The sequence below is a fragment of the Callorhinus ursinus genome, unplaced genomic scaffold (genome assembly GCF_003265705.2).
Source record: "Callorhinus ursinus isolate GAN/ISIS: 27379988/994484 unplaced genomic scaffold, GSC_fseal_2.0 scaffold8, whole genome shotgun sequence".
Classification (NCBI taxonomy): domain Eukaryota; kingdom Metazoa; phylum Chordata; class Mammalia; order Carnivora; family Otariidae; genus Callorhinus; species Callorhinus ursinus.
The window spans coordinates 11830374-11844438 of record NW_027397070.1 but is presented as its reverse complement, the minus strand read 5'-3'; the positions used below and the strand labels follow the sequence as shown (position 1 = coordinate 11844438).

The 14065-nt window shown below is 40.3% G+C and overlaps 1 protein-coding gene across 3 annotated transcripts in view; it reads left to right on the top strand.

The window, feature by feature from the left end:
* Positions 1-13686, top strand: part of EAPP (E2F associated phosphoprotein) — a 30209-nt gene extending 16523 nt beyond the window's left edge. For 2 of the 3 annotated variants that reach the window (XM_025870186.2, XM_025870185.2), the window contains one exon: positions 13049-13686. In XM_025870186.2, the coding sequence (XP_025725971.1) occupies positions 13049-13325 (277 nt within the window). In that variant the 3' untranslated portion in view covers positions 13326-13686. The remainder of the gene's footprint in view (positions 1-13048) is intronic. The other variant, XM_025870187.2, reaches the window with a different exon arrangement.
* Positions 13687-14065: the final 379 nt, after the last annotated feature.

The following is a 14065-nucleotide window of genomic DNA, read 5'->3' as shown; positions in this document are numbered from 1 at the left end:
AGAGGTAGAGGGAGAGGGAGAAGCAGACTCCCCACTGTGCAGGGAGCCTGATGTGGAGCTCGATCCCAGGACCTGCAGATCGTGACCTGAGCCGAAGGCAGATGCTTAGCCATCTGTGCCACCCAGGTGCACCTTAAGTTTATTTTTGTGAATGGAGTAAGACAAGAGTCCAGTTTCATTCTTTTGCATGTGAATATTCAATTTTCTGAAAATCATTTACTGAAGAGATTATCTGGCATTGAATAATTTTGGCTCCCTTGTCAAATATTAGTTAACCGTGTATGTGTGAGTTCATTTCTGGGCTCTCTGTTCTGTTCCATTGGTCCATGAGTCTGTTTTATGCCAGTACCATACTGTTTTGGTAACTATAGCTTTGTTGTACAACTTGAAATCAGCAAGTGTGATGCCTCCAGCTTTGTTTTTATTTCTCAAGGTTGCTTTGGCCATTTGGGGTCTTTTGTGATCCCATACAAATTTGAGGCTTTTTTCTATTTCTGTGAAAAATGTCATTGGAATTTTGATAAGATTGTGTTGATAAGATGGCTTTGGGTAGTATGGACATTTTAATAATAGTAGTTCTTCTGATGCATGCACATGGGGTGCCTTTCCATTTACTTGTATTTTCTTCAATTTCTTTCATGAATGTCTTACAGTTTTCAGTGTATAAATCTCTCACCTCCTTGGTTAAATTTATTTCCAAGTGTTTTATTATTTTGGATGGCATCATGAATGGAATTGTTTTCTTAATTTCTTTTTCAGATAGTTTACTGTTAATGTACAGAAACACAGTAGATCTTTGTGTATTGGTTTTGTATCCTGAAACTTTACTGAATTTCATATTTATTTTATTATTTATTATTTTTAAAATACTTTATGTATTTACTTGAGAGAGACAGTGAGAGAGCACAAGCAGGGAGAGTGGCAGAGGGAGAGGGAGAAGGAGAAGAAGGCATCCCACTGAGCAGGGAGCCCCATATGGGGCCTGATCCCAGGACCCTGGGATCACGACCCAAGCTGAAGGCAGATGCCCAACCAACTGAGCTACCCACCTGCCCCTCATATTTATTTTAACTTTTTTTTTTGTGGAGTCTGTAAAATTATATGTGTAGAAGATTATGTCATCTGCAAACAGAGATACATACAACTGTCTTTCCTATTTGGATACCTTTTATTTGATTTTCTTGCCTGATTGCCCTGGCTAGACTTGCAGTACAGTGTTGACTGGGAGTGGTGAGAGTAGGTACTCTTGTTCCCTATTTTAACCTTTTTTCCCCAATTTTTTATTGTTATGTTAATCACCATACATTACATCATTAGTTTTTGATGTAGTGTTCCATGATTCATTTTTGTGCATAACACCCAGTGCTCCATGCAGAGCGTGCCCTCTTTAATACCCATCACCAGGCTAACCCATCCCCCAAACCCCCTCTCCTCTAGAACTTTCTGATCTTTGTTTTTCAGAGTCCATCGTCTCTCATGCTTCATCTCCCCCTCCGATTTACCCCCCTTCATTTTTCCCATCCTACTATCTTCTTTTTTTTTTTCTTAACATATATTGCATTATTTGTTTCAGAGGTACAGATCTGTGATTCAACAGTCTTGCACAATTCACAGCGCTCACCATAGCACATACCCTCCCCAATGTCTATCACCCAGCCACCCCATCCCTCCCACCCCCAACCACTCCAGTAACACTCAGTTTGTTTCCTGAGATTAAGAATTCCTCATATCAGTGAGGTCATGTGATACATGTCTTTCTCTGATTGACTTATTTCGCTCAGCATAACACCCTCCAGTTCCATCCACGTCGTTGCAAATGGCAAGATCTCATTCCTTTTGATGGCTGCATAATATTCCATTGTATATATATACCACTTCTTCTTTATCCGTTCATCTGTCGATGGACACTTGGCTTTTTCCACAATTCGGCTATTGTGGACAATGCGGCTATAAACATTGGGGTGCACGTACCCCTTCGGATCGCTACATTTGTATCTTTGGGGTAAATACCCAGTAGTGCAATTGCTGGATCATAGTGTAGCTCTGTTTTCAACTTTTTGAGGAACCTCCATACTGTTTTCCAGAGTGGTTGCACCAGCTTGCATTCCCACCAACAGTGTAGGAGGGTTCCCCTTTTTCCGCATCCCCACCAACATCTGTGTTTCCTGACTTGTTAATTTTAGCCATTCTGACTGGTGTGAGGTGGTATCTCATTGAGGTTTTGATTTGGATTTCCCTGATGCCGAGTGATGTTGAGCATTTTTTCATGTGTCTGTTGGCCATTTGGATGTCTTTGGAAAAATGTCAGTTCATGTCTTCTGCCCATTTCTTGATTGGATCATTTGTTCTTTGGGTGTTGAGTTTGATAAGTTCTTTATAGATTTTGGATACTAGCCCTTTATCTGATATGTTACTTGCAGATATCTTCTTCCATTCTGTCGGTTGTCTTTTGGTTTTGTTGACTGTTTCTTTTGCTGTGCAAAAGCTTTTTATCTTGATGAAATCCCAACAGTTCATTTTTGCCCTTGCTTCCCTTGCCTTTGGCGATGTTTCCAGGAAGAAGTTGCTGTGGCTGAGGTCGAAGAGGTCGCTGCCTCTGTTCTCCTTTAGGATGTTGATGGACTCCTGTCTCACATTTAGGTCTTTCAACCATTTGGAGTCTATTTTTGTGTGTGGTGTAAGGAAATGGTCCAGTTTCCTTCTTCTGCATGTGGCTGTCCAATTTTCCCAACACCATTTGTTGAAGAGACTGTCTTTTTTCCATTGGACATTCTTTCCTGCTTTGTCGAAGATTAGTTGACCATAGAGTTGTGGGTCCATTTCTGGGCTCTCTATTCTGTTCCATTGATCTATGTGTCTGTTTTTGTGCCAGTACCATACTGTCTTGATGACAGCTTTGTAATAGAGCTGGAAGTCCAGAAGTGTGATGCCTCCAGCTTTGCTTTTCTTTTTCAACATTCCTCTGGCTATTCGAGGTCATCTCTGGTTCCATACAAATTTTAGGATTATTTGTTCCATTTCTTTGAAAAAAGTGGATGGTATTTTTTTTTTAAGATTTTATTTATTTATTTGTTAGAGCATGAGCGAGAGAAAGTGAGTGAGAGAGAGTGAGCAAGGGTACAAGCAGGGGGAGCTGCAGGCAGAGGGAGAAGCAGGCTCCCTGCTGAGCAAGGAGCCTGATGCGGGACTTGATCCCAGGGCACTGGGATCATGACCTGAGCCGAAGGCAGACGCTTAACCGAATGAGCCACCCAGGTGTCCCAAGTGGATGGTATTTTGATGAGGACTGCATTGAATGTGTAGATTGCTCTAGGCAGCATTGACATCTTCACAATATTTGTTCTTCCAATCCATGAGCATGGAACGTTTTCCCATTTCTTTGTGTCTCCCTCAGTTTCTTTCATGAGTATTTTATAGTTTTCTGAGCACAGATCCTTTGCTTCTTTGGTTAGATTTATTCCTAGGTATCTTATGGTTTTGGGTGCAATTGTAAATGGGATCGACTCCTTAATTTCTCTTTCTTCTGTCTTGTTGTTGGTGTATAGGAATGCCACTGATTTCTGTGCATTGATTTTATATCCTGCCACTTTACTGAATTCCTGTATGAGTGCTAGCAGTTTTGGGGTGGAGTCTTTTGGGTTTTCCACATAATGTGTCATACCATCTGTAAAGAGTGAGAGTTTGACTTCCTCTTTGCTGATTCCGATACCTTTGATTTCTTTTTGTTGTCTGATTGCTGTGGCTAGGGCTTCTAATACTATGTTGAATAACGCTGGTGATAGTGGACATCCCTGCCACATTCCTGACCTTAGGGAGAAAGCTCTCAGTTTTTCCCCCACTGAGAATGATATTCGCTGTAGGTTTTTCATAGATGGCTTTTATGATATTGAGGTAGGTGCCCTCTATCTCTATACTCTGAAGAGTTTTGATCAAGAAAGGATGCTGTACTTTGTCAAATGCTTTTTCTGCATCTATTGAGAGGATCATATGATTCTTGTTCTTTCTTTTGTTAATGTATTGTATCACGTTGATTGATTTGCGGATGTTGAACCAACCCTGCAGCCCAGGGATAAATCCCACTTGGTCGTGGTGAATAATCCTTTTAATGTACTGTTGGATCCTATTGGCTAGTATTTTGGTGAGATTTTTGCATCCATGTTCATCAAGGATATTGATCTGTAATTCTCCTTTTTGATGGGGTCTTTGTCTGGTTTTGGGATCAAGGTAATGCTGGCCTCATAAAACAAGTTTGGAAGTTTTCTTTCCATTTCTATTTTTTGGAACAGTTTCAGAAGAATAGGTATTAATTCTTCTTTAAATGTTTGGTAGAATTCCCCTGGGAAGCCATCTGGCCCTGGGCTTTTGTTTGTTGGGAGACTTTTGATGACTGCTTCAATTTCCTTAGTGGTTATAGGTCTGTTCATGTTTTCTGTTTCTTCCTGGTTCAGTTTTGGTAGTTGATACCTCTCTAGGAATGCATCCATTTCTTCCAGGTTATCTAATTTGCTGGCATATAGTTGCTTATAATATGTTCTTATAATTGTTTGTATTTCTTTGGTGTTGGTTGTGATCTCTCCTCTTTCATTCATGATTTTGTTGATTTGGATCATTTCTCTTTTCTTTTTGATAAGTCTGGCCAGGGGTTTACCAATCTTGTTAATTCTTTCAAAGAACCAGCTCCTAGTTTCATTGATCTGTTCTGCTGTTCTTTTGGTTTCTCTTTCATTGATTTCTGCTCTGATCTTTATTATTTTTCTTCTCCTGCTGGGTTTAGGCTTTATTTGCTGTTTTTTCTCTAGCTCCTTTAGGTGTGGGGTTAGGTTGTGTATTTGAGACCTTTCTTGTTTCTTTTTTTCTTTTTTTTTTAATGATTTTATTTATTTATTTGAGAGAGAGAATGAGAGATAGCACGAGAGGGAAGAGGGTCAGAGGGAGAAGCAGACTCCCTGCTGAGCAGGGAGCCCGATGTGGGACTCGATCCCGGGACTCCAGGATCATGACGTGAGCCGAAGGCAGTCACTTGACCAACTGAGCCCCCCAGGCGCCCACCTTTCTTGTTTCTTGAGAAAGGCTTCTATTGCTATATACTTTCATCTTAGGACCGCCTTTGCTGTATGCCAAGATTTTGAATAGTTGTGTTTTCATTTTCATTTGTTTCCATGAATTTTTTAAATTCTTCTTTAATTTTCTGGTTGACCCATTCATTCTTTAGTAGGATGCTCTTTAGCCTCCATGTATTTGAGTTCTTTCTGACTTTCCTCTTGTGATTGAATTCTAGTTTCAAAGCATTGTGGTCTGAAAATATGTAGGGAATAATCCCAATCTTTTGGTACCAGTTGAGACCTGATTTGTGACCTAGGATGTGATCTATTCCAGAGAATGTTCCATGGGCACTAGAGAAGAATGTGTATTCTGTTGCTTTGGGATGGAATGTTCTGAATATATCTGTGAAGTCCATTTGGTCCAATGTGTCATTTAGAGTCTTTATTTCCTTGTTGATCTTTTGCTTAGATGATCTGTCCATTTCAGTGAGGGGGGTGTTAAAGTCCCCCACCATTATTGTATTGTTGTTGATGTGTTTCTTTACTTTTGTTATTAATTGCCTTATATAATTGGCTGTGCCCATGGTAGGGGCATAGATATTTATAATTGTTAGATCTTCTTGTTGGATAGACCCTTTAAGTAGGATATAGTGTCTTTCCTCATCTCTTATTACAGTCTTTGGTTTAAAATCTAATTTGTCTGATATAAGGATTGCCACCCCAGCTTTCTTTTGATGTCCATTAGCATGGTAAATGGTTTTCCACCCCTTCACTTTCAATCTGGGGGTGTCTTTGGGTCTAAAATGAGTCTCTTGGAGACAGCATATCGATGGATCTTGTTTTTTTATCCAATCGGATAGCCTGTGTCTTTTGATTGGGCATTTAGCCCTTTTACATTCAGGGTAACTATTGAAAGATATGAATTTAGTGCCATTGTATTGCCTGTAATGTGACTGTTACTCTATATTGTCTATGTTCCTTTCTGGTCTGTGTTGCTTTTAGGCTCTCTCTTTGCTTAGAGGACCCCTTTCAAGATTTCTTGTAGGGCTGGTTTCGTGTTTGCAAATTCCTTTAGTTCTTGTTTGTCCTGGAAGCTTTTTATTGCTCCTTCTATTTTCAGTGACAGCCTAGCTGGATATAATATTCTTGGCTGCATATCTTTCTCATTTAGTGCTCTGAAGATATCATGCCAGTCCTTTCTGGCCTGCCAGGTCTCTGTGGACAGGTCTATTGCCAATCTAATGTTTCTACCATTGTAGGTTACATATCTCTTCTCCCGAGCTACTTTCAGGATTTTCTCTTTGTCTCTGAGACTCCTAAGTTTTATTATTAGATGTCAGGGTGTTGACCTATTTTTATTGATTTTGAGAGGGGTTCTCTGTGCCTCCTGCATTTTGATGCCTCTTTCCTTCCCCACATTAGGGAAGTTCTCTGCTATTATTTGCTCCAATATACCTTCTGCCCCTCTCTCTCTTTCTTCTTCTTCTGGGATCCCAGTTATTCGAATGTTGTTTCGTCTTATCGTATCGCTTATCTCTCGAATTCTGCCCTCGTGATCCAGTAGTTGTTTATCTCTCTTTTTCTCAGCTTCTTTATTTTCCATCATTTGGTCTTCTATATCGCTAATTCTCTCTTCTGTCTCATTTATCCTGGCAGTTAGGGCCCCCATTTTTTATTGCAGTTCATTAATAGCCTTTTTGATTTCCACTTGGTTAGATTTTAGTTCTTTTATTTCTCCACAAAGGGTTTTTCTAATAACTTCCATGCTTTTTTCAAGCCCAGCTAGTATCTTTAAAATCATCATTCTGAACTCTAGGTCCAATATCATACTAATATCCATATTGAGTAGGTCCCTGGCAGTCGGTACTACCTCTTGTTCTTTTTGTTGAGGTGATTTTTTCGTCTTGTCATTTTGTCCAGAGGAGAATAGATGAATGAGAGAACAAAATGCTAACAGGTTAACAACATCCCCAGAAAATATACTCTAAACAAATCAGAAAAGACCTGAAACTGGGGGAAAAGAAAGGGAAAGAAAGAAAAAAAAAAGAAAAAGATAAAAACAAACAAAAACAGAACAAAACAAAAACACAGAATACGATCAAATATGATCAGGCTGGTGCATAGATCAGTGCCACACACTGGATTTTGGGTGTATTTTGGTCTGTTAGAAGAAAGTACCTCCCAAAATTTTAAAGAAAGAAAAACTTATGTATGTTCAAAAATAAGGGTTGATATGATGAAGGGATGGAATATGACTGTAAAGATGAAAATTATGAAAAGTTTTATGAAAGGAATTGATAAGTTGTTTGAAAAAAGAAAGAAGAGGATTTAAAAAAAAAAAGGGAGAGAATGTGATTGGGCAGGAGACTAGAACAAAGCCATACAGTAGAGATTTAGGGTATATTTTGATCTGTTAGAAGAAACTGTATCAAAATTTTGAAGAGAGAACAACATATATATATGCCAAAAATAAGGGTAACTACTATGAAGGGATAGAATATGACTCTAAAAATGAAAAATAAAAATGCTTTTTTAAAAAAGGGATTGATGTTGGTTGAAAAAGGGAAAAAAAATTTAAAAAGTTAAAAAAAATTAGGGTGCCTGGGTGGCTCAGTTGGTTAAGCGACTGCCTTCGGCTCAGGTCTTGATCCTGGAGTCCCAGGATCGAGCGGACATCGGGCTCCCTGCTGAGCAGGGAGTCTGCTTCTCCCTCTGACCCTCCCCCGTCTCATGCTCTATCTCATTCTCTCTCTCAAATAAATAAATAAAATATTAAAAAATATTAACTTTGAATGACTAAAGAATCATGGTAGAAAAGCCATGTATTCTATGTGCAGTATTCCCCTAGTGCCGGAGTGTCTCATTTCTCATCTGTTCTCATTGATCGGTAAACTTGGTCTTGGCTGGCTGTTCTTGCTGATCTTCTGGGGGAGGGGCCTGTTGCTGTGGTTACCAAATGTGTTTGCCGGAGGCGGACCGCCCTTGCCGGTCCAGGCTAAAGAATCTGCTCTGGTTTGCTCTCCGGAGCTTTTGTTCTCTGCAAGCTTTCCATACAGCTTTGGAGGACGAAAGTGAAAACGGTGGCCTCCCAATCTCTGCCCTGGAGGAGCCGAGAACTCGGGGCCCCGCTCCTCAGTGAGCCCCCAGAGAAAAGCAGTCAGTCACTCCCGTCTTCCTGGTCTCTGGCCGCACTCCGTGCTCACCTGGCCTGTGACCAGGCGTTTCTGTCTCTGGCACACGACCCCGTGTGGAGTCTCCAAACCCAGCAGATCCCTGCGGTGCGCTCCTGCGCCGCTCCTCCCGGGGGAGGAAGGAGAGTCTTTCCGGATCTGCTGCTTGTTGGGTCCCTGCTGGAGGAGCAGTGGCCCGACTGTGCCGCGGATCATGGTTTATGGCAACCCCGACCTGAGAGCCCACCACTCAGCTCCATTTCTGCAGCCGGCTTCCCTGCTCAGATACCTGGGAGCTCTGCTGCACTCAGGCACCCCTGGTCTTTCTGAGACCCCGAGAGTCCTGAGACCACACTGTCCTGCGGGGGTTCCACCCCCCATTTAGCCACTGGAGTGATGTCCCTCAGCGGAGCCGACTTCTAAAAGTTCTGATTTTGTGCTCTGCTGCTCTAGCACTTGCCAGAAGCGGCTGTCGGAGGCCCCCTCCCCCGCCGTCTATCTTCCCGAATATCGCCTCAGATTCACTTCTCCGCACGTCCTGCCTTCTAGAAAGTGGTTGCTTTTCTGTTCAGAGAGTTGTTGCTATTCTTTTCTTCGATCTCCTGTTGAGTTCGTAGGTGTTCAGAATGGTTTGATCCCTATCCAGCTGAATTCCTGAGACCAGACGAAATCCAGGTCTCCTACTCCTCCGCCATCTTGCTCCGCCCCTATTTTAACCATTTTAAGTGTATAATTCAGTGACATTAACTGCTTTCACAGTATTGTGCATATATATATATGTATATGATCATGTCATTTGTGAGCAAAGATAATTTTACTTCTTTTCCAGTGTGGATGCCTCTTATTTCTTTTTCTTAGCTAATTGCTCTGATTAGAACTTCCAGTACTATGTTGAATAGCAGTGGTGAAAGCAGGACTTTTTAGTCTCGGCCTGATCTTAGAGGAAAAATTTTCTTTCATCATTGAATATGATGTTAGGTATGGATTTTTCATATATGGCCTTTACTGTATTGAGGAAATTTCCTTCTGTTTTTAGTTTATTGGGTGTTTTTACCATGAATAGGTGTTGAATTTCATCAAATGCTTTTTCTGAATCATTTGAGATGATCATGAGTTTTTTTCCTTCATTCTTTTTAAAGAAATTTTTAATTTATTTTTTTAAAGATTTTATTTATTTATTTGAGAGAGAATGAGAGAGAAGGACATGGGGGGGAGGGTCAGAGGGAGAAGCAGCCTCCCTGCCGAGCAGGGAGCCCGATGTGGGACTCGATCCTGGGACTCCAGGATCATGACCTGAGCTGAATGCAGTTGCTTAACCAACTGAGCCACCCAGGCGCCCAGAAATTTTTTAAGTAGGCTCCACTTTTATTTTAAGTGGAGCCCAATGTGGGGCTTGAACTCATGATCCTGAGATGAACACCTGAGCTGAGACCAAGAGTCGGACACTCAGCGGACTAAGCCACCCAGGCGCCCCCCTTCATTCTTTTAATCAAATATACTCTAACCCTTTTCCTCCCCCCCCCTTTCTGGTGGACTCATAAATGCCTAGCTTAGTCCATGTTTTGAATCAAGTTAACTGAAACTAAGTGATGAAGCTGAAACTAAGTAGGTGGTGGATTTGTTCTAGGAACTAATGAATAGCCAGATATAGTTTACCTTATTAGCTAGCTTGAGTTTTTTTTTTTTTAAACTTTTATTTATTTATTTGATAGAGAGGGACAGATAGTGTCAGAGATAGCGAGAGAGAGCACAAGCAGGGAGAGAGGCAAAGGGAGAGGGAGAAGCAGGCTCCCCATGGAGCAAGGAACCCGATGTGGGGCTCGATCCCAGGACCCTGGGATCATGACTTGAGCTCAAGGCACATGCTTAACCGACCGAGCCACCCAGGCGTCCCAAGCTTGAGGTTTTTGATCATCTGCAACAATTAAATTTTGTGCTTTCCATATGAACTCTTAAGGTTTTTGTATATAAGTTGATACTCAGCATATTTATGAAATGTAGAAAAAGTAAAATGTTTTTGTACTTCAGTTTCTCTTCCAAATTAAACCATGTTATTATAGAGTTCCTATACTCAAAAGAAGTTGTTTCATGATGTAACAATAGAAATTGGCCTTGGTAAAAATTGCATTCCATGTTAATACAGGATTCCAATCCAGTAGAGTATAAATGAAATTTTTACAGTCTTACTTGGAGAAGTACCAGCTTGCATAGTCTAAATTCCTGGTGGGTGGTGGTGGTGGTGGTGGAGATCAACTTTTGGAACTAATGAAAGTATAACTTGAGTTCACTGTGTTTAGCCAGATAGATATTTCTGTTGCATGAGGTTTAAGGGGAAAAAAAACCAACTTATTAGGTGGAGAAAGAAGTAGGAAAATATTGAATGTATGAGGAGAACAAATGAAGCATTATCTGTTCTGTAGAATGTTGGAGTAAAGCCAAGAGTAGACATTGTAAAGTCAGAAGCTCTTTAAGTTTTCTTTTACTAAAATGGTGACAAGAATGGTACCACTTGTTTTTTTTTAATTTAATTTTTAAAAAAGGTTTTATTTATTTATTAGAGAACACAAGTGGGGGGAGGAGCAGGGGGAGAAGCAGGCTCCCTGCTGAACAGGGAGCCCGAGTTGGGGCTCGATCCCCAGACCCCAGAATCATGACCTGAGCCGAAGGCAGATGCTTAACTGACTGAGCCACCCAGGTGCCCCAAGAATGGCACCACTTGTAATGAGAGGAGGGCAGAGTTTCAGGCCACTGTGAAAAGACAAAGATTGTTTAAACATTAGCTCTCAAGTTTCTTGTCTTTCTAAGTTTGAAGAGCAAATAATTTTTTCAGAGATAAAAGTTACTTTTAAAGCAGTAGAAAAGAGGATATATTCATTCTTTTTTTTTATTTTAAGATTTTATTTATTTGACAGAGACAAAGCAAGAGAAGGAACACAAGCAGGGGGAGTGGGAAAGGGAGAAGCAGGCTCCCCGCTGAGTGGGGAACCTGATGTGGGGCTCAATCCCAGGACCCCAGGACCACCACCTGAGCCGAAGCCAGACACTCAACAACTAAGCCACCCAGGGGCCCCTCATTCTTTAAACTATTCTCTATTAACAAGTTTTTTCCTATTCTTAAAATAACTTTTAACATTTCCTTAAATTTCCCATTTTGTTCTCATGTTTTATTTTGGTTGTATTTCATTAAGTTTTTTTGTGTTCTCAAATTTTAACCATGTGGAGAGGCAAGAATATACAATGGGGAAAAAAAGACAGTCTCTTCAATAAATGGTGCTGGGAAAACTGGACCACTTTCTAACACCATACACAAAAATAAACTCAAATTGGATTAAGGACCTAAATGTGAGACCTGAAACCACGAAACTCCTAGAAGAGAACATAGGCAGTAGTTTCTTTGACATCAGCCATAGCAACATTTTTCTAGACATGTCTTCGGCAAGGGAAATAAAAGCAAAAATTAACTGTTGAGACTACACCAAAATAAAAATCTTCTGCACAGTGAAGGAAACCATCAACAAAATGAAAAGACAACTCACAAAATGGGAGAAGATATTTGCAAATGATCTATTCGATATGGAATTACTATCCAAAATATATAAAGAACTAATACAACTCAACACCAGAAAACCCAAATAATCTGATTAAAATGGGCAGAGTACTGAATAGACATCTTCCCAAAGTAGACACATAGATGTCCAACAGACACATGAAGAGATGCTCAACGTCATTAATCATCAGGGAAATGTACTCAAAACCACAGTGAGATATCATCTTACACTTGTCATAATGGCTAAAATCAAAAAGAAAAGAAAAAGCATTGGTGAGGATGTGGAGAAAAGGAAACCCTTGTGCAGTGTTGGTGGGAATGTAAATTGGCATGGTCACTGTGGAAAACAGTATGGATATTCCTCAAAAAATTAAAAACAGAAATGACCTGTGATGCAGTAATTCCACTACTGAGTTTTTTTTTTTTTAAGATTTTATTTATTTATTTGACCGAGAGAGACACAGCGAGAGAGGGAGCACAAGCAGGGGGAGTGGGGGAGGGAGAAGCAGGCTTCCTGCTGAGCAGGGAGCCCGATGCGGGGCTGGATCCCAGGACCCTGGGATCATGACCTGAGCCGAAGGCAGCCGCTTAACGACTGGGCCACCCAAGTGCCCCTCCACTACTGAGTATTTATCCAAAGAAAATGACAACAGTAATTCAGAAAGATTTATGCACCCTTGTGTGTATTGTATTATTTACAGTAGGCAAGATATGAAAACCCAAGGGTGCTTTGATCGATGAATAGATAAAGAGAATATGGAATATATACACAGTGGAATATTACTCAGCCATAAAAAGGATGAGCTCTTGCCATTTGTGACAACATGGATAGACCTAAAGGGTATTACGCTAAGTGAAATAAGTCAGAGAAAGACAAATACTCTATTTCACTCATACATAGAATCTAAAAAACAAAACGAACAAACAGATGAAAAGCAGAAACAGACCCATAATTACAGAGAACAAACTGATGGTTGCCAGAGAGGAGCAAGGTGGGGGATGGCCAAAATGAGTGAAGGGGAGTGGGACATACGGGCTTCCAGGTATGGAGTGAATAAGTCATGGGGATAAAATACAGTGATATTGTAATAACATTGTACGTTGACAGATGGTAGCTACACCCGTGGTGAGTATAGTGTTAACATGTAACCTTCTCAAATCACTGTGTTGTACACTTGAAACTAATGTAACATTGTGTCAGCTATACTTCAATAAAATTTTTTGATCTAAATGGATAACCTATTAAAATAGAATGCAAATCTAAATTCTCTATTTCATTTTCCTCTTAGGCATGAATCCTACAAAACTCAGTATAGAGCAATGTTTGTGATGAATTGTTCTGTCAACAAAGAGGAGGTTCTAAGATACAAAATCCCAGAGAACAGGAAGAAAAGGCGAGGCCATAAGAAGATGAGGTCTAACCATGAAGATGCTGCAGAGCAGGCCGAGGCGCAAGTGGAAGAAATCTACCACCCAGTCATGTGCACCGAATGTTCCACTGAAGTGGCAGTCTATGACAAGGACGAAGTCTTTCATTTTTTCAATGTTTTAGCAAGTCATTCTTAAATAGCTGAGTTGGCATTTAATTGCCCAATACAGTATATGAGGCAGATATGGACAGGTATTTTCCTCCTGCCTATTCATATCAAGTGACATTCTGAGCGGTTATTTGAGAATGCAGTGTTTATCTTTTTGAAAGAGAATGGTTGTCAACCTTCATCCCTCCACCCCCTTAAAAAATTTTTTTTTCCCTAGCTCTGATGGGACTGATTATTCATTCCCTTTTTGAGGGGCATTTGGAAATGATGGGGCTTTTTATATATTAAAGCTCTTTAGAATTAAAATGTTCTGGAGTTATAAGTAATCTTTGTTTTAGTGTTATTTTTATTTTGGTTATACTTGTGGTGTGATTAAACAAGAAACTATTGCCTGGCTTCTGTGTATATTGTTTTTGCTAAGAAGTATCTTTATTTACTTTCTACCCCATAGTATGGAGTGACAGTATTTAGTAACTATTACAGTTACATGGAGTTAATACTGCCAGGTGCTTTGAGTAATTAATACAGGTCTTTCCCTAAAAGGATTGCATAGTAACAGTATACTAAATGTAGTGAATTAACACAGTAAATAGAAATTTATGGTGAGGAAGAGCAACCTCACCCTCGACCCTTAGACTTAAAAGTCCTGTTGCTGCCTCTTGTGCCCCCATTTGTTCTGAAATTTCTGTTGCCAGCAACCAAAGTATTGTTTTTCCTTTTTTATATTAATAATATAAAAATCATTAGTGACAGCTTGGAGGAAATTGC